The 26,791-nt window shown below is 38.3% G+C and overlaps 2 protein-coding genes across 2 annotated transcripts in view; one reads left to right on the plus strand and one right to left on the minus strand.

Moving 5' to 3' along the window:
• The window catches only part of LOC124805283 (cytoplasmic dynein 1 intermediate chain-like), a 180,216-nt gene extending 158,670 nt beyond the window's left edge, over nt 1-21,546 (plus strand). The window contains 2 exon segments of the mRNA XM_047265795.1: nt 5,970-6,095; nt 20,364-21,546. Coding sequence (XP_047121751.1) covers nt 5,970-6,095; nt 20,364-20,516 — 279 coding nt within the window. The 3' untranslated portion in view covers nt 20,517-21,546.
• A 2,006-nt stretch (nt 21,547-23,552) lies between these two features.
• Nucleotides 23,553-26,791, minus strand: part of LOC124804918 (phosphatidylinositol phosphatase PTPRQ-like) — a 424,691-nt gene continuing 421,452 nt past the window's right edge. Inside the window, exons 18-19 of the mRNA XM_047265295.1 lie at nt 25,216-25,282; nt 23,553-25,128 (exon numbers count right to left, since the gene is read on the minus strand). Of these exons, the coding sequence (XP_047121251.1) occupies nt 24,998-25,128; nt 25,216-25,282 (198 nt within the window). The 3' untranslated portion in view covers nt 23,553-24,997. The remainder of the gene's footprint in view (nt 25,129-25,215; nt 25,283-26,791) is intronic.

A 26,791-nucleotide genomic window follows, 5' to 3' on the forward strand; every position in this document is an offset into this window, starting at 1 on the left:
GCATCACCTGACTCAATTCGACTACATTCAATTATCCTCGTTTTGCTTTTGTTGTTGTTCATCTTGTATCCTCCCTTCAAGACACTGTCCTCCGTTCAACTGCTCTTCCAAATCCTTCGCTGTCTCTGACCGAATTACAATGTCATCGGCAAACCTCAAAGTTTTTATTTCTTCTCCATGGATTTTAATACCTACTCCGAATTTTTATTTTGTTTCCTTTACTGCTTGCTCAATATATAGATAACATCGGGGAGAGGCTACAACCCTGTCTCACTCCTTTCCCAACCACTGCTTCCCTTTCAAACCCCTCGACTCTTATAACTGCCATCTGGTTTCTGTACAAATTGTAAATAGCTTTTCGCTCCTGTATTTTACCCCTGCCACCTTCAGAATTTGAAAGAGAGTATTCCAGTCAACATTGTCAAAAGCTTTCTCTAAGTCTACAAATGCTAGAAACATAGGTTTGCCTTTTCTTAATCTTGCTTCTAAGATAAGTCGTATGGTCAGTATTGCCTCATGTGTTCCCAATATTTCTACAGAATCCAAACTGATCTTCCCCGAGGTCGGCTTCTACCAGTTCTTCCATTCGTCTGTAAAGAATTTGCATTAGTATTTTGCAGCCATGACTTATTAAACTGATAGTTCGGTAATTTTCACATCTGTCGACGCCTGCTTTCTTTGGGTTTGGAATTATTATATTCTTCTTGAAGTCTGAGGGTATTTCGCCTGTCTCATACATTTTACTCACCAGATGGTAGACTTTTGTCAGGACTGGCTCTCCCAAGGCTGTCGGTAGTTCTAATGGGATGTTGTCTACTCCCGGGGCCTTGTTTCTACTTAGGTCATTCAGTCCTCTATCAAACTCTTCACGCAGTATCATATCTCCCATTTTATCTTCATCTACATCCTCTTCCCTTTCTATAACATTGCCCTCAAGTACATCGCACTTGTATAGTCCCTCTATATTCTCCTTCCACCTTTCTGCTTTCCCTTCTTTACTTAGAACTGGGTTTCCATCTGAGCTCTTGATATTTGTACAAGTGGTTCTTTTTTCTCCAAAGGTCTCTTTAATTTTCTGTAGGCAGTATCTATCTTACCCCTCATGAGATAAGCCTCTACATCCTTACATTTGTCCTCTAGCCATCCCTGCTTAGCCATTTTGCACTTTTTGCCTGCTTCATTTAGTGCATTTTTATATTTTCTTCTTTCATCAATTAAATTCAATATTTCTTCTGTCACCCAAGGATTTCTACTAGCCCTCGTCTTTTTACCTACTTTATCGTCTGCTGCCTTCACCACTTCATCCCTCAAAGCTACCCATTCTTCTTCTACTGTATTTCTTTCCACCATTCTTGTCAATTGTTCCTTTATGCTCTCCCTGAAACTCTGTGCAACCTCTGGTTTTGTCAGATTATCCAGGTCCCATCTCCTTAAATTCCCACCTTTTTGCAGGTTCTTCAGTTTTAATCTACAGTTCATAACCAATAGATTGTGGTCAGAGTCCACATCTGCCCCTGGAAATGTTTTACAATTTAGAACCTGGTTCCTGAATCTCTGTCTTATCATTATATAATCTATCTAAAACCTGTCAGTATCTCCAGGCTTCTTCCATGTATAGAACCTTCTTTTATGATTCTTGAACCACGTGTTAGCTATGATTAAGTTGCACTCTGTGCAAAATTCTACCAGGCGGCTTCCTCTTTCATTTCTTATCCCCAATCCATATTCACCTACTACGTTTCCTTCTCTTCCTCTTCCTACTATCGAATTCCAGTCACCCATGACTATTAAATTTTCGTCTCCCTAATTTCTTTTATCTCATTGTACATTTCTTCAATTTCTTCGTCATCTGCAGAGCTAGTTGGCATATAGACTTGCACTACTGTCGTAGGCGTGGGCTTCATGTCTATCTTGGCCACAATAATGCATTCATTATGTTGTTTGTAGTAGCTTACCCGAACTCCTATTTTTTTATTCATTATTAAACCTACTCCTGCATTACCGCTATTGGATTTTGTTTTTATAACCCTGTATTCACCTGACCAGAAGTCTTGTTCCTCCTGCCACCGAACTTCACTAATTACCGCTATATCTAACTTTAATCTATCCATTTCCCTTTTTAAATTTTCTAACCTGCCTGCCCGATTAAGGGATCTGACATTCCACGCTCTGATCCGTAGAACGCCAGTTTTTTTTCTCCTGATAACAACGTCGTCTTGAGTAGTCTCCGCCTGGAGATCCGAATGGGGGTCTATTTTACCTCCAGAATATTTTACCCAAGAGGACGCCATCATCATTTATCCATACAGTAAAGCTGCATGCCTTCGGGAAAAATTACGGCCATAGTTTCCCCTTGCTTTCAGCCATTCACAGTACCAGCACAGCAAGGCCGTTTTGGTTAGTGTTGCAAGGCCAGATCAGTCAGTCATCCAGACTGTTGCCCCTGCAACTACTGAAAAGGCTGCTGCCCCTCTTCAGGAACCATATGTTTGTCTGGCCTCTCAACAGATACCCCTCCATTGTGGTTGCACCTACGGTACGGTTATCTGTGTTGCTGAGGCACGCAAGCCTCCCCACCAACGGCAAGGTATATGGTTCGTGGGGGGGAGGGGGCCATTTGTGCCCAAAATGACTGGAAATGTACTGCAGATGATTTAGTATTAGTTACGAATCGCAAAATGTATCGCCTTTTTCTAAATTCTGTAACTGAGAATACATTCAGTGACTGTTTTTAATGATTACCTGTGAACTGATAATTAATTTCATGAACTGTTAATCTTCTGTAATGTATTCTGCAAGCTGTGACAATAGAATTGGAATATGAACTGTGCTACTCCCAGTAGTTGCTTGCTTTGAACATCGTTTTCATACCAGACTACCTGTTAGATGTGAAAGACATCATTTCAAGAGTATAATTGTGGGTCTGTTTTAAATATTCGTCTGCAACATGTGAACTGTAGTGTTACTTCAGGTTTAGGTTACTGCGCTCAGTCAAGTTTTGGGATATCTACAGTGTTTTGAATGTGGCTAGACGTTTTATCTGTACTGTAGTTACAGTGAATGAGAGTTGATCTAGTCATAAACCACAGGTTATTCAACAACCAAATGCAAATAAAGTTTTTAAATTGCATATCTGTTCTGAATCATATCTTCACCACCAGCTTTGCTTCCATATCTAATGGAGTGCAGCTAGCGATGGCACATTTGTATAGGTAAATAAAGTTACGCTATACTAGGTTTTCTTAATGTATATATGGCACATCTTTGTATGGTCATTTTTTGCTGTCTTTGTTTATTGTGAAACGTTATTTATTTCATGTAATTGTGACAGTTGGTTTGAAGTTTGACAGCTGTTTCACATACTTCAAAGATGCTGTATGTTTACATTTATTTATATGTATCATAGATGACGTTTAGGTTGTCTGCAGTTTTGTGTAACCTATAGTTGACAACCCAAACTTCATCTATGATAAATATAAATAAATGTATACATATAACATCTTTGAAGTGTGTCATACAGCTGTCAAACGTCAAACCAACTCTCAAAATTACTTTAAACGCATAATGTTTCACAATAGTTAAAGACAGCAAAAGACGACCACAAAAATATGCGATATGTATGGACATCAAGAAAACCTAGACATAAGTGAATCTGTCAAACATCAGTTACCACCAAGTGGGCAAGATCTATACAGTTCATATTAATTGCAGGTTGTGCTAGAAAATGGCACTAATGCTGAAATAAGCCTATAATACAGAATCAATAAACCTTGTAGCAGCTAAATGGAATTAATTTTTATATTCTACACTGAGGTGACGAAAGTCATGCGATAGCAATATGCACATACAGATGGCGATAGTATCGCATACACAAGGTATAAAAAGGCAGCGCATTGGCATAGCTGTTATTTGTACTTGGATAATTCATGAGGAAAGGTTTCCAGTGTGATTGTGGTCTCACATCAGGAATTAGCAAACTTTGAATGCAGAATGGTAGTTGGAGCTAGACGTATGGGACATTCCATTCCAAACATTGTTAGGGAATTCAATATTCTGAGATCCATAGTGTCTACAGTACACCAAGAATACCAAATTTCAGGCATTACCTCTCACCACAGACAATGCAGTGGCAAACTGCCTCCATTTAACGACTGAGCACAGTGGCATTTGCATTGAGTTTTCAGTGCTGACATAAGCAACACTGCATGAAATGAGCATAGAAATCAGTGTGGGATGTATGACTAATGTATCCATTAGGAAAATGTGGCAAAATTCGGCATTAATGGGCTATGGCAGCAGGCAACTGACGCAAGTGACTTTGCTGAGAGCATGACATCACCTACAGAGATTTTCCTGGGCTCATGACTATATCATTTGGGGCCTAGACAGCTTGAAAACCATGGCCTGGTCAAATGAATCTCAGTTTCATTTGATAAGAGCTGGTCGCGGGGTTGAAGTGGAGTGGAGACAACACTAAGCCGACCCAAGTTGTCAACAAAGCACCTTGCAAGCTGGGTGGTGGCTCAGTAATAATGTGGGCTTTTGTAACAGCGAATGAACTGGATCCCCTCGCCCATCTGAGCCGACCATTAACCGTTTGCAGCCATTCATGTCACTGAACAATGATGGAATTTTTATGAATGACAATGTGCCATGTCACAGGGCCCAGTTCAAGTGAATGATTTGGCCACCTAGATCATCCAGCATGAATCCCATCAAACATTTGTGGGACATTGTATTTTGTTTGAAAAGAGTGGAATAATATCCAGAAATATTTAGGAGGAAGCATGGTTTTTTGTACATTTTTTGGGGAGTGTTTGTTATAAGAGTCACAGAGACCAGTGGGTACTTTGAAAAACAATTTTGTGTACACAGTTTAAAATATAACATTTATCTATCAACTCTGTTGTCATTTTCTTTGCATCAGATTGAAATGCAAGACAAACCAATTTAGCTATTGTGGCAGAAAAAAATTGTAGTAAAGCTTCAACTTTCATTGGTTACATCACTTATCATTACTAATGATTAACCATGTTTGTGTGTTTTTAAGAGTTTGTGGAGCAGTTTAGTCCCTGTATTCTGTGTGAGACTGTGGCCAAGTTTAAGTGTCAAACATGCATGCTGCCATTGCTGTAATGCACAATAAGTGTCTCTTCACACAGCAAAGGGGGCAATTTTTGTTTTCATTTTCCAATACAGCATTGCCATGTTCAGGGGCTGTCACATGTAAAGGACAAGAATCTAGCTTTTAAGAAGCAGTACAATGGAAGATTGCATATGTACACTCAATGTATTGTTCATTTTTATCAGTAAATGAAAATACAAAATGTGGTTTGCAGAAATTAATTACAATAAATTTAACTAAATGGATAATAATCATGTAAACATTTTCCTGTTGTGACAATGTAACATGTACGGTTTGTCTTTTTTCCTTATGTTCAATAAATGCATGTCTAATTAGCATTTACTGCTTATTTCCTCCTTTTTAATTCAATTAGTTAAAGGAAATGAAATATTGTATGGCATTACTGGCCAGGAAATGCCATCCGGGGTTGTTGACCTCCTAGTCCAAGTCTGTCTGAAGCCAATTCGGTGACTTGAAATTCAATGATGATGAAATGATGTTGAGGACAATACAACACTGAGTCACTGGATAAAATCTCCAACAGTGCTGGGAGTTGAATCCTGGCCTCCCACGTGGCAGTCAGGCACACTGGCCACCCAGCTGTGTAGACAGACCATTATTTAAAATTATGATGCATGACTAACAAATTTATGTACTGAGGACCTCTTGTTTTTTTTTGGAATACAGTATGACAGTTGATGCATTTAGTGGTGTAGTATGAACCCTTGAGTCAGTTTTCAGTTTGAGCTGCTGGAAACTTTTCTGAATTGGATTAGACTGATTCACAACTATTTACAGTATTGCTGTGAAGTAAAGAATAACTTCCTTTTTGCTCTTTCTGCAGGTACCCACAGCCAGTATTACAGTAGATGGAAATCCTGCTCTCAATCGTGTTTCTTGGACTCCATCTGGTTTGCATGTAACTGTTGGTGATGATATGGGAAAAATTTGGGTTTTTGATGTTGGTGAGGTAGGTATTTTGCAATATTTCTTTAAAACTTTGTTTGTAATTTAGGTTGTAGCTGCTCTCTCTCCTAAATAGAGGTCTTCTTGTACACCTCCCCCAGACAACAACATCCAGTATCATTGTAAATGAGAGAGGGGGGGATAGGTAGGTAGGTAGGTATAACAACTAGGAGATGAATAATAGCTCAAAAGCTAGGGTGCTTTTCTGGGTTTTTAAGTTTAGTTACATGTAACCAACCAGTCATCTGCAATTGAGTAGTTGACTGGCATAATTCTAATACAGGATATACAGCATTATCCCTCTTCCATATATCAGGAAGTAACATTTTCTTCCACTTTACGTCATTTTTCTGTCGGTTCTGCAGTCACTCTCATGGTCATAATGTTAATTCACATTCCCTGTTGTGTTAACACAATTATAAACTTTCCACCATTTATGCTTAAAGAAACAATATTGATGGGTTAAAAAAAAAAACCTATGTACGTGGCATAATATGATGGCAAGGCTTCCTTGAATCCTAGGCTGTCTAGTTCTGAATCAGTAGAACTCATTACAAGTGGAAACAATTCAGGCTGCTACTGCTTTCCCTCTTAACACTGGCAACTTAATAATAGCTATACTATGTGTAGCAGTGTTCATTGCCATGTTAATGCTAGCGAACTAACCGTTGTGTTGAATGTAAGTCCAATCAGAAGGAAACTTAGCAATGATAGACAAGCAATGCTAGCACCTCTTCCAGACAGCATTCGAAGAAGTTTGAACCATTTCACGTCTGATGCCCTTGTTGAGATACATGAGGTTTGTTGGGAAGTAGTGTTGTGAGAAATAAAATAACTGTAATTTGCACGGAGATGTTATGAAGTCATGTAGGGAGTAAAATTACTGGGTGATTCCCTGCCCCCTCCTCCTTCACAAACTCCTTTGCTGTTGCTTTTGTCCATCGCGTTAATAACCTGCCTTGTATTGTGTGTGCAATTCAATGCCCTACTCTTTTAAGAAGAAGCTGAAGTGCTTCTTTCTGTCATCCCCATTAAGTTTCCACAAAAATTAACTTATATGACCAATTTTCCATCTGTCAAATAGTAAAGCCAATGCTCCTATCTTCTCCCAGTTATGCTTCTCTCTATTTCCCTTCCTCCGAGTCACACTGCCTTCTCTTCTCCTTATATTCATTAACTGTGAGTTAGCCCATTTCTCTCTCTCTCTCTCTCTCTCTCTCTCTCTCTCTCTCTCTCTCTCTCTCTCTCTCTCTCTCCCTCCCCCTCTCCCTCCCCACCCTCCCTCCCCCCCTCTCTCCCTCTCCCACCCCCCTCCCCATCTTCCACCCTTTTCTGTCATGACCATTGCTCCTATCTCTCATAATTAAAAACGTACTTTGCCATAATTTCTAATTATAGTTGTACTTATCATGTACTAATAGAAACTATGTGCGTGTGTGAGGGGTGAGGGGGTGGGGGGGGGGGGGGGGAGCGCAATTTTTATTTTCTAAATGGATTATAACATGAGTATCACAATATATGAGAATAATGGAAATTGCTGGATGGAACAATATGTAAAATAAGGGAAAAATAAACACTTGTTCTATGGAGCATAGAAACACATAACATAAAACAGTACTGACTCAAGATTTCGAGCTCTTACAGACCCTTGAGTCTACGTTTGGGTGTCTTTGTTATTGTGTGTGAGAATTTGTGTACTTTTAGTATAAAAGAGCAAGAGTTTGAAAGCCTGTCCTGATACATGTTACGTCGAATGCCTGGTTAGATATGAGAGAGGCCTGATGGCCCTAATCTTGCCAAGATAAATAAATAAATAAATAAATATGTAGGCACCATATGTCAGAGTCTTCTAACTGCATTGGATTTCTGCTAAATTTTTGCCAAATACAGCTGTGAATATAAGAAAGAAATATATTTCTGCAATGTAAGAAAAGATAGATTGCCATTTAATGTAAAGAAGACACGTCAAGTTGCAGAGAGGCACGATCAAAAGACACGCACGTGAAGCTTCCTGCCACAGCTTTCATCAGTAAAGACACACACACACACACACACACACACACACACACACACACACAAAGCAAGCACACCTCATGCACACATTACCGCCAACTCCAACATATGAAACCAGAATGCAACGTCATGGGGGATGCAAGCAGCAGTCAGGAGAGAGCAGAAAAGGGAAAGGGATAGTAGTGTGTGTGTGTGTGTGTGTGTGTGTGTGTGTGTGTGTGTTTACTGACAAAGATTGTGGCTGAAAGCTTCATGTGAGTGTCTTCAATCATGCCTGTCTGCAATTTGACATGTACTATTTACGGTAAGTAGCAATCTTATCTTTTACTACATTGTTGGTATTCCTACCTGGAGTTTGCATCATTTCAAATATATTTCTGCTATAGATGTAACATCAAAACTTTGGAATATAATTATGAACTAGAAAACAAGTTAGAAAAGTATTCCGCAGAAGAAATTGAAATAAGTTAACAATTCTGAATTGTTTTGGAAGAAAAGTGGAAACTGTAACATGTTTGTTAAATATGAAATACATATAAAACAGAGGGTTCCAATTAAAGGTCAATACAATTACTAAAATGGCTGATGTTTTATGAAATATATATTTAAAAAGTAATTCTCCACCATTACATTTTCAAGTTCTTAGAAAAGTGTAAAAGGACTTTCACTTATTATTTCTGTATTCTCATTAGTATATGAGTTTCATCATAAGTAATTAGAATATAAGTGGCTTCAATATATATTAATTTTGAATGTTTCATGTAAATTGTAATTCAACTATTTTTATACCTTGATGCGACTAAAGTGAAATGTTTATTAAATGTCATGCATATTTGAATCACATTTTGTCATTGTAGAACACAAATTTCATTTGTATAATACTCGATCAGTGAATCTGGGTGCAAAATATAAATTATTCAAAGTATTCTTGGCTGAGATATACATATTGGTGGATAAGTGCTAAATCATAAATTGCAATACATTTGGCACACAAAAATTGTCAGATTTTGTGAAGTGTGGGCATACTAACAGAAAATGAGTCCATCTCTACAGCTATCAACCTGTACACACATGCATCCTTGTAGGAGCTCACTGAAAGGCAGAAATCTGCATCTTCGATAGGGACACAAACAGAAGGTATGGAGCTTGGCCATCTTTCGAAATGCACTTCCTTTTTCTAGCATGTAGTAAAAACATGCACACAGACACCCACACAGTCACTCACACGCCTGTTGCCATACATTGGGCTGAGCACATTGTAGCCAAGCTCCATACCTCTTGTTTTTGTGCCTATCGGCAATGCAGTGCTTCTGCCTTTTGGTGAGTCATCTCCTTTATGCCTAAACCATTCATGATTTTCAACCAGAACTTGCGAATGTTTTTGTTGAAGTAGATAAAATGTATTGCCAATGAAAAATGATAAATTACCTTTATAACAAGAACAGAGGCTTCTTTTTTCTGTCGAGTCACCAACTCTTCGTAGATCTATAACTTTCGTAACATATGTCTTAACCATACAGTTTGCCTTTAGGTTGATACTATGACCTTACTTAGCCCTTAATTTACCATTACCAAGTAAACTTCACATAACAAAAGTTCCAACAGCGGATTCTTTTTTGTACTGGATCTCAGTCTTTAGACTGTCCAGACAATGGGATAAGGAACAGAACAGATTCAGAAACATAAAGATGTTAAAAAGGTAGTGCTGGAGTGAGTCCAGGGATGAGTAAGTTGACTGTACAGAACAAAAAAGATGATGATAAAGTGCAATCCATAATCTCAAGAAATTCTGTTTCTGGTGAATATGTTAAATATAATGAACAGTTTTATATGTTGCCTCCCATATTTACATCTCTCCTGTAAATGAGTTTTCCTCAGATACAAAGAGACCGAACAGCTGGGCAGTATTTATCTTTAAGAGGTAAAATTCCAGTATGTCAGTAGACATATTTAAAAGAATACTACAGCACACGAGGTCATCCATTATACACACAGAATTGTTATACTAGATCTTTGTTTCTCCTTATCCTCGCAACAGATGAGTCACTTTCTTCCTGGGTTCTGTGTGGTCTCCCTCCTCCATTCCCACCTTTCTGTATGTAACAACACTCTTGCCCTTCCCCCCCCCCCCTCCCAATAGTGTAGCAGAACTGGAATTCACGTCCTGAAGGTAAGAACTGACCAGTCATTGTGCCTCTTTATGATTTTGTACGCTACTCCCAAATACAAATGTCTGAGGGATATGTTGTTTACATATTTTGGCAGTGTGTATGATCTGTGAAGAAAAAATATTTGAAACTGGTTTCTACTGTATTGTTGTGAGGATGGATGCGTGTGCACCCACACACGTACACATACACACACCCTTCTTTATGAGACAGAACGAGCAGACTGGATGAGACACTGGGAAGCAAGTTCAGATCATTTTTTAGTGTCATAGAGTAATTTGGAAATAAGGGAAGTATTATTTAAAGGGTTAAATGAATTTAAAAATATTCTGGAAAATATTATCAGATAAAGGGGGGTGGGGGGTTCGGCTATCCAAACAGTCACGGTAGCTAAAGAAGAAAAAACTGAACAATAATATGTAGCTGTGATTTAATAAACCGCCTGAATTGCATTCAATCTATTTATTTGTTCTACTAAAAATTTCAAATTTTGGGGTTTTGGGGTATAAATGGACCAAACTACGGGGTAAGCAGTCGTATCTGATTATTGAGCGTGTGTGTATAGCATACAAAATCAGCTATATGACATGTGTTATGTGTACAGTACTATTATGCTTGTAATAGAATGTGCCATGCTGAAAAAACAGAAAGGTACCACTCAAGAAGAGGTACAACAACCAATTGATCATGCGAAGATCAGCTAACTGTTAAATGCATAACAATACCAGATATAAGCTGTGTGCTGTATTATTAAGTTCAAGTTATATCCAGCTAACTCGAAACAGTTGGGTCTGTCCCACCCTAGCAGTCTGAGAGAACTGGTCTTCCTGTCTAACCATCACCAACATATCAAAGTCTCCTAGGCCTTTTAAAGTAAGTTCCATCACAATTTTACAGTTTTCTTAAGTAAATTTTCCTTGTTATACATATTGTATATGAGACTGGATGACAGTCTGGCGTAGCGGTAATATCTTTTGTGGGACACTGCATAGAGTTAGGATTAAATATGAAAGAACAGGTAACTTAATTTTGTTCATCAATAAATCATAAACATTACATAACTGAATATCATCACTTTCTTATAAATTAAATGATATAAGTACCATATGCCACTTACTGACATACTGCAGTGCCTGAAGGCGTGAGTGGGGCTGCCAGACTACAACCGGCTAACAACGCGGGCCATATGTCAAACTCACTGCATCTCCACAGCCACTTGGTTTTTGGTGAGGATGTCGTACCAGTCAGCTGCGAGTATCAAAATCCTTACAGTAATTCTTGAAAATAGCCTTCATATACACACAGGAAAAATAGTTCAGCCACTTTGCACCATATATTCATGAATTAAGTAAACCAATCTTCCTTGCAAATCAATGTATGCAATAGTGGAAAAAGTAATCAAGACCTTTACAGTAGTTGTGTGAGACTACCTTCATATATAGGTAGAAGAAAGTAGCAGGGGCTTTGATAATGAGCCCACAACCTTTTGGTTTTCAGGCACACGCTAGACCAGCAGGACCGACTCAGATTCTGCTCAAGCTTTGCTGCTGTCTGGAGTTGTGGTGACTGTAATGCTAGATGGTAATGCCATAATTTTCACAGCAGCAGCAGACTTTAATTCATGATAGTTTGGCCAATTTCAATGAAAAATTTATAAGTTATATATGTGAACCTTCCTCAAGAATCAGTCGTTTGCAAAACTCAAAAAGTAATTAAAATGCCATCTCTTGGCAATATAACTTGCGACATTTTTGTATCCTGTTTTTGAATATTTGATTGTACAATAGAATTGCATCCATGGTGTAGGAATAGCGTCTTTGATTAGAAATCAAAATGTCACCAGTCCTGGGTTCAAAAATGGCCTCTGCTTAAATTTTGAATAAAAATCAGAATTGGTGGCTCAAGACTTCCAGCATTAGAAGTCACCCTCATTCTGACACTGGCCTTGACAAAGAGAGTAGATGAGTGGATAAGTTAAGAGTACTCTGCTGCCCATGGGGTGTGAAACTGCCCCTAAAGGTGGAATAATCAGCAATGATCAATGGCATGAGGTTGCAGAAGGCAATGGAAACCACTGCATTAAAGACACGTAATGTGTATCCACAGAACATATGTCCTGTGATTGAAAGTGTGTCATGGTGATCCCTCTAATGGCAAAATATTCCGGAATAGTCCCCCATTCATATCTCTGGGAGGGACTGCCATGGGGAAGGTAGCTGTGAGGAAAAGATTGAATAACCAATGAAAGGATAACATATTACGAGTCAGGGTGTGGAATGTCAAATGCTTAAAAGTGGCAGGGGAGTTAGAAAATCTGAATAGGGAGATGCAAAGGCTCGATCTAGATATAGTAGTGGTCAGTGAAGTGAAATGGAACAAAGACAAGGATTTCTGGTCAGACGAATATAGGGTAATATCAACAGCAGCAGAAAATGGTACAACAGCAGTAGGATTCATCATGAATAGGAAGGTTGGGCAGAGAGTATGTTATTGTGAACGATTCAGTGATAGGATTGTTCTCATCAGAATCAAGAAAATGATAGTTCAGATATACAGGGTTATTACAAATGATTGAAGCGATTTCACAGCTCTACAATAACGTTGTTATTTGAGATATTTTCGCAATGCTTTGCACACACATACACAAACTCAAAAAGTTTTTTAGGCATTCACAAATGTTCTATATGTGCTCCTTTAGTGATTCGGCAGACATCAAGCTGATAATCAAGTTCCTTCCACACTCGGCGCAGCATGTCCCCATCAATGAGTTCGAAAGCATCGTTGATGCAAGCTCGCAGTTCTGGCACGTTTCTTGGTAGAGGAGGTTTAAACACTGAATCTTTCAAATAACCCCACACAAAGAAATGGCATGCGGTTAAGTCGGGAGAGCGTGGAGGCCATGACATGAATTGCTCATCATGATCTCCACCACGACCGATCCATCGGTTTTTCAATCTCCTGTTTAAGAAATCCCGAACATCATGATGGAAGTGCGGTGGAGCACCATCCTGTTGAAAGATGAAGTCGGCGCTGTCGGTCTCCAGTTGTGGCATGAGCCAATTTTCCAGCATGTCCAGATACGTGTGTCCTGTAACGTTTTTTTCGCAGAAGAAAAAGGGGCCGTAAACTTTAAACCGTGAGATTGCACAAAACACGTTAACTTTTGGTGAATTGCGAATTTTCTGCATGAATGCGTGAGGATTCTCTACCGCCCAGATTCGCACATTATGTCTGTTCAGTTCACCATTAAGAAAAAATGTTGCTTCATCACTGAAAACATGTTTCGCACTGGACGCATCCTCTTCCATGAGCTGTTGCAACCGCGCCGAAAATTCAAAGCATTTGACTTTGTCATAGGGTGTCAGGGCTTGTAGCAATTGTAAACGGTAAGGCTTCTGCTTTATCCTTTTCCGTAAGATTTTCCAAACCATTGGCTGTGGTACGTTTAGCTCCCTGCTTGCTTTATTCGTCGACTTCCGCGGGCTACGCATGAAACTTGCCCGCACGCGTTCAACCGTTTCTTCACTCACTGCAGGCCGACCTGTTGATGTCCCCTTACAGAGGCATCCAGAAGCTTTAAACTGCGCATACCATCGCCGAATGGAGTTTGCAGTTGGTGGATTTTTGTTGAACTTCGTCCTGAAGTGTCGTTGCACTGTTATGACTGACTGATGTGAGTGCATTTCAAGCACGACATACGCTTTCTCGGCTCCTGTCGCCATTTTGTCTCACTGCACTCTCGAGCGCTCTGGCGGCAGAAACCTGAAGTGCGGCTTCAGCCGAACAAAACTTTGAGTTTTTCCATGTATCTGTAGTGTGTTGTGGCCATATGTCAATGAATGGAGCTACAGTGAATTTATGAAATCGCTTCAATCATTTGTAATAGCCCTGTACATGATGACTTCCGAAGCTGAAGATGACGAGATAGAGAAATTACATGAGGATACTGAACAGGTAATGCAATGCATAAAGGCAGATGAAAATCTTATGGTCTTCAGGAACTGGAATGCTGTTGTAGGGGAAGGAATAGAAAAAGGGGTTATGGGAGAATATGGGCTAGGTTCTAGCAATAAGAGATGAGAAAGGCTAATAGATTTGTGTAATAAATTTCAGCTAGTAATAGTGAATACTCTGTTTAGGAATCACAAGAGGAGGTGGTATACTTGGAAAAGGCTGAGAGGTATGAGAAGAGTTCAGTTAGATTACATCATGGTCAGACAGATTCAGAAATCAGGTACTGATTGTAAGGCATACCCACGAGCTGCTATAGATCCAGATCACAATTTAATAGTGAGGAAGAGTGGCTGAAGTTTGAGATTAGTCATGGAGAATCAATACGCAAAGAAGTGGGATATGGAAGTACTAAGGCATGAAGAGATACGTTTTAAGTTCTCTGAGGCAATAAGGAATACCTCAATGGGCACTACAGATGAAGAACAATGGACATCTCTAAAAAGGGGAAAAACAGAAGTTGGGAAGAAAAACATAGGTACAGAGTAGATAACTGCGAAAGAACCATGCGTAACTGAAGAAATACTTTAGTTGGTTGATGAAAGAAGGAAGTTCAAAACTAGTCGGTGAAATTTGGGAATATAGATATGCAAGTCACTGAGAATGATACAAATAGGAAGTGCAGGAAGCTAAGATGAAATTGCTGCGTGAAAAACATGAAGAAATTGAAAAAGAAATGGTTGTCCAAAGGTCTGACTCAGCATATAGGCAAGTCTAAACAAACTTCAGTGAAATTAAAAGCAAGGGTAGTAACATTAAGAATGTAATGGAAATTCACTGTTAAATGCAGATGAGAGTGGATAGGTGGAAAGAGTACATTGAAGGCCTCTGAGGGGAAAGATTGGTCTGATGTGATAGAAGAAGAAATAAGAGTAGATTTAGAAGAGATAGGGTCTCCAGTATTCAAATATGTATTTGAAATAGTTTTTTAAGACTTCAGATCAAATAAGGCAGAAGGGATAGATAGCATTGCATCAGAATTTCGAAAATCAATGGGGGAAGTAGCATCACAACAACCATCTGTGTTGGTGTATAGAACATATGAATCTTGCTATATACCACCTGACTTTTGGAAAAATATCACCTGCACATTTCTGAAGACTGCAAAAGCTGACAAATATGAGGATCAGCGTAACAGTTCATTAACCAAAGTGGCTGACAAGAATAATATACAGATGACTGGAAAAGACAATTGATGATGTTTTAGATGATGATCAGTTTGGCTTTAGGAAAGGTAAATGCACCAGAGAGACAATTCTGACATTTTGTTGATAATAGAAGTAAGACTAAAGTAAAATCAAGGCACCTTCATAGGATTTGTCAACCTGGAAAAAGCATTTGACAGTGTCAAATGGTGCAAGATGTTCCAAATTCTGAGGACAATAGGGGTAAGCTATACAGGGAGAGACAGGTAATATACAATGTGCACAAGAGCCAAGAGGGAATAATAAGAGTGGAAGACCAAGAATGAAGTGCTCAGATTAAAAAGGATGTAGGACAGGAATGTAGTCTTTCACCCCTACTGTCCAATCTATACACAGAAGAAGCAATGATGGAAATAAAAGAGAGGTCCAGGAGTGGAATTAAAATTCAAGCTGAAAGGATTCAGTGATATGATTCGCTGATGACACTGTTATCCTCAGTGAAAGTGAAGAACAATTACATGGTCTGCTGAATGGAAAGAACGGTCTAATGAGTATAGAATAGTGATTAAGAGTAAATTGAAGAAAGACAAAAATAATGAGAACAGTGAGAAACTTAACATCAGGAGTTGATGGTCGCAGAGTAAATGAAGTTGAGGAATTCTGCAACCTAGGGGCAAAATAACCAATGGTGGATGGAACAAGGAGGACATCAAAAGCAGACTAGCAATGGCAAAAAGGGTATATGTAATCAAGAGAAATCTACTGGTATCAAACTTAGGCCTTTATTTGAGGAAAAGATTTATGAAAATGTACGTTTGAAGCATGGCATTGTACGAGGGCTATCCACAAAGTACATTACGTTTTGGAATTAAAAATAAATAAAATATTGGAAATTTTTTTTATTATGTACAGATGAAAGCCACACTTAAATACTACTTTTCTACATAGTTGCCATTTAAATTAAGGCACTTATTGTAGCGATGGACGAGCTTGGTAATTCCTTCGTCGTAAAATTCGGCCGCCTGCGCCTTCAACCACATGGTTACCTCTTCTTGAAGCGGTGCGTCGTCATCAAAACGCTGCATAGCCAACCACTTCTTCATTGCTGGGAATAAGTGGAAGTCGCTCGGTGCCAGGTCGGGACTGTACGGTGGATGGGGAAACAACTCCCACTTAAAAGATTCGAAAACTTCACGAGTGGCATTTGCCGTGTGGGCCCGGGCGTTGTCATGAATCAGCAAGATCTTTGAGCCCAACTTTCCCCTGCACTTGTTTTGTATTGCTCTTCTGAGGTTGTGCAGAGTTTGGAAATACCTTTGAGAGTTTATTGTAGTGCCTCTTTCCACGAAATCCACAAAAATCGTATTTCTACCGGGTTACTGATTAACCACGTGGTTGAATGCGCAGGCGGCCAAAGTTTACGACGAAGGAATTTCCAAGCTCGTCCATCGCTACGATAAGTGCCTTAATTTAAATGGCAACTATGTAGAAAAGTAGTATTTAAGTGTGGCTTTCATCTGTATATAATAAAAAAACTTTCCAATACTTTATTTATTTTTAATTCCAAAACGTAATGTACTTTGTGGATAGCCCTCGTATGATAGTGAATCGAGGTCTGTGGGAAAACCGAAACAGAAGAGAATAAAAGCATTTGAGATGTGGTGCTACAGACAAACTTTGAAAAGTAGGTGGATGGTAAGGTGATGAGGTGGTTCTGCGCACGATCAGAAAGGAGAGGAATATGTGGAAAACACTGACAAGAAAAAGGGACGGGGTAATAGGATATCTATTAAGACATCAGGGAATATCTTCCATAATACTAGAGGGTGCTATAGTGGGTAAAAACTGTAGAGGAAGACAGAGACTGGAATACACCCAGCAAATAATTGAGGATGTAGGTTGCAAGTGCTAGACTGAGATGAAGAGGTTGGCATAAGAGAGGAATAAGTGGCGGGCTGCATCAAACCAGTCAGAAGGCTGGTGACTCAAAAAAAAATTGACACACGATGTTTGAAATCAGCAAAAAACGTTCTCCGAAAGTGTTTACTCTGAGTGAAGTCTACTGATTTTATTTTATTTGATAGTGTTTTGTGATAAATTAAATATGTATGTCTCTGTATCCATTTCTTCACCCAAACATTTTCTGAACTTTGTTTTTAGTGCCTACTCTGTTTTTAGCTGTGACACAGTAAGCTTCCATTTGCCTGTCTCATGACACCTCTATTGGAAACGCTACTGGAAATATGCGGAGCAAATTCCTGGAATTAACTTGTTGAAGCGACTTGCAGAAGTAAACTTGTACAAGTCCTAATGTAAACATGTCAGAAAGTGCTTGTAGAAGGTACTTGTTTGTGGACACATGACTCAAGATTCATAAAATTGAGTAGGTATGCTGTCCTAGAAAAAAAACCAGGACTCCCATTTTACGGGTAATTATTGCATCCAACAGTACAACACTGCTGGCACTTACCCATGTAATTCAGGAGTGGCCAAGATTTCAGCTCATAACCCATGCCCTGGCATAAGTACCATAGTGCTCAGTCTTGCTGCACATTTCCCCCACTGCCACGCCACACTGAGAGAGTGGGGGGAGGGGGAAATTCTGAACACACTGCATTTAAATGTCAGTGCAGTCGCACTGCATATGACTTGTCCCCCTGGGGGTCCAGGGGTTAGAGTAGGCATGAGGTATTCCTGCCTGTCGTATGAGGAGACTACAAGGAGTTTCACATGTTTCGGCCTTTGTGTGACGGTCCCCTGTAGGGTTTTACCTCCATTCTTCAAAATTTTCCCAAAGAGCAAGCCAATTGGGGAAGGGCACCTTGCAAGGTGCATCGTGCCAATCCTGCATTGAGATGTTTAGCCCACTTTCTCATTGTTGCATTGCAGTCCTGCCCATTCTCCATCTCTTGGGCAAGGACACATTCCTGGGTGCGTTTTCCACCATGCACTATGCAGTGTCGATTTCTGCGTCGACGATGACCATGCACTTCTTTGCATCTGATATTCAGCATGGTAGCCAGTCCGTTGTGGTGGGGCTGCCATGTACGCTCTTGGTTGTAGCCCCCTGACCACGCAGGGAATGCTCTCCTGATGCCTGCGCCTTTAATTCCCCATGTATGTCAAGGAGTAGATGCCCATCCCCCTGGGGCATCGGGACTCCCTGCAATGGCCATCCTGTCAGGTAGCCTTTGCTGTGGCTGGGTGGCGCTGTGGGGAGGCCCCCTGGTCGGAGTGGGTGGCATGAGGGCGGATGACAAGCGACGAAGCATTGCCCATCATCTCTTGCTGGTGGTGAAACACCAGCAGTCTCTAAGTGATCACGAGCTCAATTCAACGCACGGAAGTACAACCCCAAATCATTCCCCTCCCTGGCCACACCGTGGGAGGAACTTCAGGCTAAGGATGGCAGCAGATCTTATTCGCCCTGGTACCTTGTATGTACGAGAGCTGATGGGGCATCTTTCATGACGATGAAGCCTCAGTTTGTTGTTGAGCATTTAGAAGACAAGTTCGGGGAGTTGGAGGGCTTGACCTAAATGAGATCTGTGTCAGTCTTGATCAAAACAGCATCCTCTCCCCAGTTACGGGAGTTACTCGCTTGTGACAAGCTGGGGGATGTTTCTGCATGGTGTTGTAATATCATTTCATGTCTTATGTGACTATATAATATGTACTGAGAATCCTCATTCCCCTCTTCTGTCAGTCCCATTCATTTTTAAAGGCTTGTGCAAGATAGATCACCAGACTGCCTCTTTGCAAACATCTACTAGTTCAATGAACGTCCTTGATTTCACAAACAAATAGTGAAGCATAAATTGTGCTGGCACCATGAATTTGCTGAACTGAAGAGAGTTGTGCTGACCAAAAAATGCCACACTGCGATAGTAAATGAAATTTTATGCTGTACTGAGTACTTCGGGGAAGGACGAGCAAAGCCAATACAGGTGGAGTCTTGGCTCAAAGCGAATAATTAGACTTTTTCTGTCACTCATATCACTCCATCACTCCCTGATAAGTGATTCAGTCCACAGATATAAGCTTTTCAAAATTATGTAATAGATAATTTGAAAAATACATGTGCAGAAGGTTGCTGAAATATTTTCAGTGGTTAATATACAGACCTATGTAATTGAATTCTGGAAAATGTGAAATGGGATAAAAACAATACAAAACTCTTCAATTTTGATTTGTAGCTCATAACCAATAAATTAAAGTCAGTCACTTATTTGCCTTTGTAAATATATTGCAGTTTAAAGTTGGATTCCAAAATATGTCTGACCATTACGCAGAATACCTGAAAACTGTAGAATCTCAAGGTCTCTTCCACATATGTAGTAGTTGTTCATGGTTCTTAAACCAAGTGTTAGCAGTGGTTAAATTATACTCTGTATAAAATTCTATCAGGTGGCCTCCCCTTTCTTTTCTTTCCCTCAATGCATGTTCTATTGCACAGCAAGAAAGTGGTTCTTCATGACATAGCTATCACCAGTTGTTGTTCTCCTGTACTGAATTCACACTTATTTGCACCATTTTAGACCCTCCATTCATTGTTAGAATCCACAATATTTGATAGTAACTCCTGTCATTGTAGTGGCACTCAGTGCAGTTTTTCCTGAACCAAGATACTTACAGTACATCCTGTACACTGCGGCATGTGAAAGACCCTGAGCTTGCAAAACTTCAGAACGAGGCATTCCTCCGTGCATCTGGTGTCTGGCGAACGGAGTCTGGCTGTGATCAAAAGCATTGATTGCATAGGAGTGTTCTCACTCCAAGATAGCATCTCTAATACAGTTGCTCATGTGGATACAAGTACCTGGCAAATTATTTCTTTTATTTTTTATTTATTTTTTTGTGGGTGGGGCAGATATTTTAATCACTTCCATTGTGTTAATATATAACATATTACTTAAAGACTTTTTTCAATTACAGCAATTGGCACAACCACGTCTTGATGAATGGAGCAAATTTGTTTATACACTGCAAGAACTACGCAATAATCAAGCTGATGATGATATTGACAAATTGAGTGTCAACTCCGGTCCAGGGAGTCTGTCCTCGCTGTCATCTTCTCCACTCCGTTGAGGAAGTCGGGAGTCTTTTTTGTTCCCAGAATGTTTTTTTGAAATTCAACAACAGGCACCTATATGTGCAATTTTCTGTGTACATTATTTATATAATAGGTTTATTTGCAATGATTTTTGTGTTGTGTGATTGTGGACATAAAGCCATGGGCAGGTAATGATGTCATGCTGCATTTAGCGATTATTTAAAGAACATATGCACAAAGTGCAAAATTTGGCATAACACACTAAATTTAGTAGTAGCATGAAATCGCAGCCCTATCAGTGCACAGTTCAGGAAAACTTTATTGGTAAACTCAGAACTTTCATTCATTTCAGTTTTTATGGTGCATCTGACAGTAAAACAGTAACTTTGACTTTCTCAATTCAACTTTCTGGGTGGGGGGGCTGTATAATATTACTCCAGTATTTTGATATTTTGCAGTATTAAGATATAAGGTTTATGAAGGACATTCAACTAATTTGCGAGCTTAAAAGAAATGTAAGCTACTACACTTAGGGAAGAAATGAAATATGAAATTTATGTCTGTACTTATTACCAGTATGCTTGCTGCCTAGGCTTGTAAATTTTTTTTTTTTTTTTTTTTTTTTTTTTTTAAACAAAGCACCATGAATGGGCCATTATTGTAAATATCTCGAGAATGTATATATAATGCTGTGATATTTATTAATTATAATACTTTCTGATTTCACCTACTTTTAAATAATTTGGTACCTTAGCAATGACTATTGGTTCAATGTTTTCATATTACATAATTTATTAAATAATTTAATTTTCTTTAAGTAATTTTTGTAAATTTTCAAGACGGTAGCCTTGGCTTAAGTTGTGATTCATGTTTTTTCATTACCGTAGAAGCCACGTTGCTTTTTATATCATTTATTGATATATTTTAAACTTATTTTTCATACCTTGTCTTTCAGAAGCTATTTCTCACTCTTTGTAAAATGACATAAGTTGTAAATATTCTGTATGTATCGTGCATTTGCCCATGCTATCAGGTCTTACCAAATAAAGAGTTTGAAACAAAGAACTATTCTCCTTTATAAATTTAATTATTGGAAAATTTAGAGGAGAAAATGAAACATTAATCGCAAAAGCATTTCCCTCATAATTATATGCACTGGGAAATACACAGTTTCCTTTTTTGGAAGATATATAATGCTCTCTTCCACTGTATTCACTTGTTTCATTTGATGCTGGAGTACATTATATTATTTGGTAGCATGGAAAGTGTTTCAAATTATTAGTAATGGTATGGGTATGGGTATGGTGTAAGAAAACATGAGCAGTGGTAATGTCATCACTTTCACTTTTATGTTTGTGTATCAGTAGTACTAAATGCTTCGCTTTCTGAAGGTAAGTAGTAAATTGCAGTTCTGTCCTGTATTTATTAGTTTTCTCAACAGAATTTTTCTTGTAGAAAACACACATACTGTCAATTTTTAGTGTGTTTGATAAGGACATCAGTATGGATGTAGCCATCAGAGAAATGGAGATTAATGCCCAGAGAAGTGACATGTTGAGTGAGGAGGATCATGTGTAGAAGATAGGAGAGATGTTAAGGCTGTGTAGGAGTGAGGTTAGTGGTCTTGATCTGGGGTCCATATCATGAAGATACCTTTAGTGAATCTAAACCAGACACGAGTTTTGGATTTATGGGTTGCTACAAAGGTTTCCTGTAGATGGCCAATAAAGAAGTTAGCATAGGAGGGTACTGTAAGGGTGTGTGTGATTGTGCCATGATTTGTTTTTGTACCTTACCCTCAGATTTGATTGCGAATAAGATATGAGGTAGTGAATATAGAATAGGAAGGACACTGAGAGAGGTTGCCTTCAATAAATTTTATGCTCTTAACATGGAAGATGTTAGTGCATGGGAAGGTGGTGTAAATGGTGACAAATAGAGTCCAAGTGGTAGTGGGGTGGTGATGGATACATTATCAGTAAATACACATTTTTTCAGGTATATAGCATTTTTAAATTAAGAGAGATGTTAATTGGAACACACTGATATTCTAAAAATGCCAGGGATAAAATACAGGGAGCAAAAATTATTTACCATTTGTACAGAAACAAGACTGCAGGTAAGACTCCAGTGACATGAAAGGAAGGTAATGAGATAACCGATAATGGCTTAAGTACAAAGAATATACAGTGCAGGCTGGCTACAGCAGTGAAACCATTTCTAGATTTCTTAATATTCTCTGCACTTTGCACATACTTTGACTATTATCAGTTCTCTTTCAATAGCAATGAAAGCATTTCTGATAAACAGGTGTTTGTTTACATCTAATATATATTTAAGTGATAGGAACACTTTGTGAAGGTATGTATTTGGGGTTTTGCTTTGTAGGGAAGTGAAACATGAACAGTAATGAGCTGAGTCAAGAAGAGAATGCTTGTGAAATTTAGTGCTACAGAAGAATGCTGAAAATTGGATGGTTGGCCGGAGTAGCTACTGAGGAGGTACAGAACCAAACTGGAGAAAAAAGAACTTTATGATACAAGTTGCGTAAAAGGAGGATAGATTGATTTGGCGCATCCTGCAGCATCACGAAATCATCAGTTTGTTAATAGAGGGTAGTGATTTTGTGTGTGTGTGTGTGTGTGTGTGTGTGTGTGTGTGTGTGTGTGTGTGTGTGTGTGTGTGTTGGTACAGGTAAACTGTAGTGGGAGACCATGAGATGAGTGTAGTAAGCATGTTCAAGTAGTTGTAGGTTGCAGTAGTTATTCAGAGATGAAGAGGCTTGTGTAGCATAAGGTAGTGTGGAGAGATGAATCAAACCAGCCTTTATACAAGACCACAGCAAGAAAAATTAGTTGTAATCACAACAGTTATTAATTGTGACTGCTGTCTGTTTTGTCTTGTTGCTGTTGTACTATTCACATGATTGCTGGTGTCATTACTGTGAGTGTCGTGTGTGAAATCAGTATCTTATTAGGTAACAGCTTGTAAAGGAAGGGATGTCAAAATATCAAACATAATCCTGTAATGCAAGAATTTTAATTAACTGTAATACATGCTAGTGGCTGTCATTTCCTGTCACTGAGATTCTGGATGCAAGTCATTATTTTTTAATTGTTTCTTTGTTTCAACCAATCAGTGATACATATTCCTAAAGATACTTTCAGATAGTGAGATGTGTGTTGGTAATGGGTAAAGACCGGCACAGATGAAGATATTGGTGGGCATAATCACTTTGTAGGTGAAATACACATGGTGTTATTCATGAATCATTTGAGTACATCTGGAATAATTTCTTTGTGACTAAAGATTAAAAGATATTGCCAGAGTTCATTTATTTACATTAGATGAAATTGATGTATATGATTGCATGAAACACTCTCCGAGTACAGTTTGAGTATCAGGTATGATATAAAAACTTCAGTGGGTATCCACATTCTTCTTAAATATATTTACAAACACACTTGACACAATCATTATTATAGCGATAAAATGAGATGAAATAACATTATTTATGATTAATGTACACAAGACTGATCTTGTATTTAACAGTTATCATGCAGCATGAGATGTCGAGTTGTAACACAATACATTCAACTTCACACTGTGACAAAACCCACAGCATATTTCACAAAATTTGTTGCAGTAATCATGAATATTAAAACTTGGAGTAAGTGTCAAGAACACAACATGCTGTGGTGTAATAAAATTTAGTCTACACTAATCTGTAAATTCACATTTCACAGGTTTATGTTAAGAGATACATCTGCAGAATGCAAAAAAAATTGAAAATCAAAATTCTGTACTTTAAAATGCCATAATTAAAACCAAACAACAAAAAGTTGCATGTTGTTGTTAGATGCACAAAGAAATGAGTTTAAAGCTGTTGTAATTAACATTCAAGTGAGACCATCTGTTAATACAAAACCAATTATTAAATTCAATGGCGTGGACATCAAAATGTTCAAATAATTCAGGCCACATGGAAGCCTAGCCTAATAAATTTTGCATACGTAATGGTTTAAAATAGTTATCAAAATTACAATGAACACCAATACAATTCAGATACAAATCAGGAACTTTCAGATAGCATTTTATTTACATGCGAAGAATTTTTTCTACTGTATGTAAAGTGAACACAGGGTTATTTTTGAGCTGTTCTTGTTATGAGAACATAAACATCTCCAACTAACATATATTACACTGATATTTTTTTATAAATTTTGTCAGGTACAGCGCTCTATTTCTCTAAATAACTGTATTATCATCTGAGAAAGAGCTATTGAAGCCAGTTACAAATCAATTCAGTTGGGAAAAGAAATATTATCACTTCCAAATCATTTTTGTCACCTTTGTAAATTGAGGATATAGTGTGTTTCCTTTTTGCTAGCACTTGTTCATCTTAGCTCTCATTTATGATTGATGCTTGAAAATCATGAGATCAAATTTCATGTAATTAATTCAGTTCATATTTCGTAAGCACAATACACAACATTAAATAATGTTCAACAATAAATTACAGTTCATATTCATTTTCAGTTATATTCGATTTTGCATTCAGCATCCTTGAACTGTCGTGGACTGTAGCATTTAGAGCAGGGCCTGCAGATTCATAGATTGGTTCCAGTGAACTTGTAGAAGTTTTGTCTAAACAAAATAAGCACACACACCACATTAAAAATAATTCAATTTTTTTCATAATTAACCATTATCAAACAATTTAATCATATTTACCATGTTTTGGATATGCTGTATTCGCTAACGCATCCCTCATGCACTTATAGATGTATGCATACTGAGCCTGTAAAGAAACCCAAGTAAATCTGTTAGTAACATTCCAACTAGTGCTCTACGTAAAGAAGTGACTGAAGATCATACCGAAATATGACAGTAAGGCAGATATTACACTTATAGAATACAAATGCTGAAAAGACAATCGTGTCATACCTCAGTATGCATCAACTTCTCAGAATTTAGATATTGTTCTCTGTCATCTTGTTTGAAGTAAATAGAAAACACTACAAGATAAGAGGCAAGGTAAATCTTGTAACATAACATGTCAACATAGGTGCACTAGTGATACCAACATTGAAACCACTACAGGTGATTATGTATAAATTTAAATGAATCAGAGTAGCACATTTGCCAATTAAAAAGGTAGTTGCCTTGATAAACATGTTGACTGTTGTACACATTGTTGTGGACTTTTTGCCAGCAGGCTGACAAGTACATGGCGTCCAGCCTCACAGCACGTTAAAAAGCTACCAACATGATCAATTTCAATGACTAGAAATCAGTTGTAAAGCTTTGTTTCTGAGCACAAAGTTTGAGCATTAGAAATGGAAACTGATATAAGAATCACAGGGTGACAACACCAAAAATTAAACCTTGAAATTTCCAAAAGAATAGTGATAAGAGGTAATACTAAGGGTAACATCTAGAAAGAATAAATGTTATTAACAACACTTTTGTAAATGTTGCAACATTAATTGGTGTGAATTTTGAAAGTGTTTCTTAAGCTTTACTAATGATGAGAAGAAATTACCTATTAGTAGGATAGGTGAATGGTTGACTAGGTTTATTGAGAGAGTTCTAGAGAAGAGAAGCTCGACTGCAAGAGAGACCACATTTGGAACAGTAGTACAACCCATTTTTGAGTACTGCTCAAATGTTTGGGATCACCACCAGGTCAGATTAAAGGAAGCAATTCAGAAGTGTGCTGCTATGTTTGTTACTGGTTTATTCAATCAACACAAATAACAGATGTTTCATGAACTCAAATGGGAATTCTTGGAGGAAAGACAACTTTCTTTTTGTGAAGCTTTATTGAGAAAATTTTAATAACAAGCATTTGCAGCTGACTGCAGAAACGGAAACTGTTGTCAATGTTCATTTTGTTTAAGGGCTGTGAAGACAAAAAGAGAAATTAGGATTCAAACACAGACAGGAAAGGAAATAACTGCTAGTGCTACATGGTTCTCTCTGCCATACACCACAATGTGGTGTGTAGAGTATGTATGTAGATGTAGATTATTCAGTTGTAACTGCAAATGAATATTTTTCCCCCCTCTGGGAAATCTCTAACATTACAGTTGAATATAGCATATGACCACACCCAGTTTAATACAGTCATTAACAAAAAAACCTACTTCTGTAGTATTGGCTGGATTATCAGTGCATTACAGATTTGTCAAAAACAGATTATCTGAATAAAATAGTGATAAAATGTTGTAAATGATTTCACCAAATGATAAAAGGCCAATACACACAAATCTGCTGCAGAATCAAGAACTAGAATATACCTTACATC

This window comes from Schistocerca piceifrons, chromosome 7 (assembly GCF_021461385.2).
Source record: "Schistocerca piceifrons isolate TAMUIC-IGC-003096 chromosome 7, iqSchPice1.1, whole genome shotgun sequence".
Classification (NCBI taxonomy): domain Eukaryota; kingdom Metazoa; phylum Arthropoda; class Insecta; order Orthoptera; family Acrididae; genus Schistocerca; species Schistocerca piceifrons.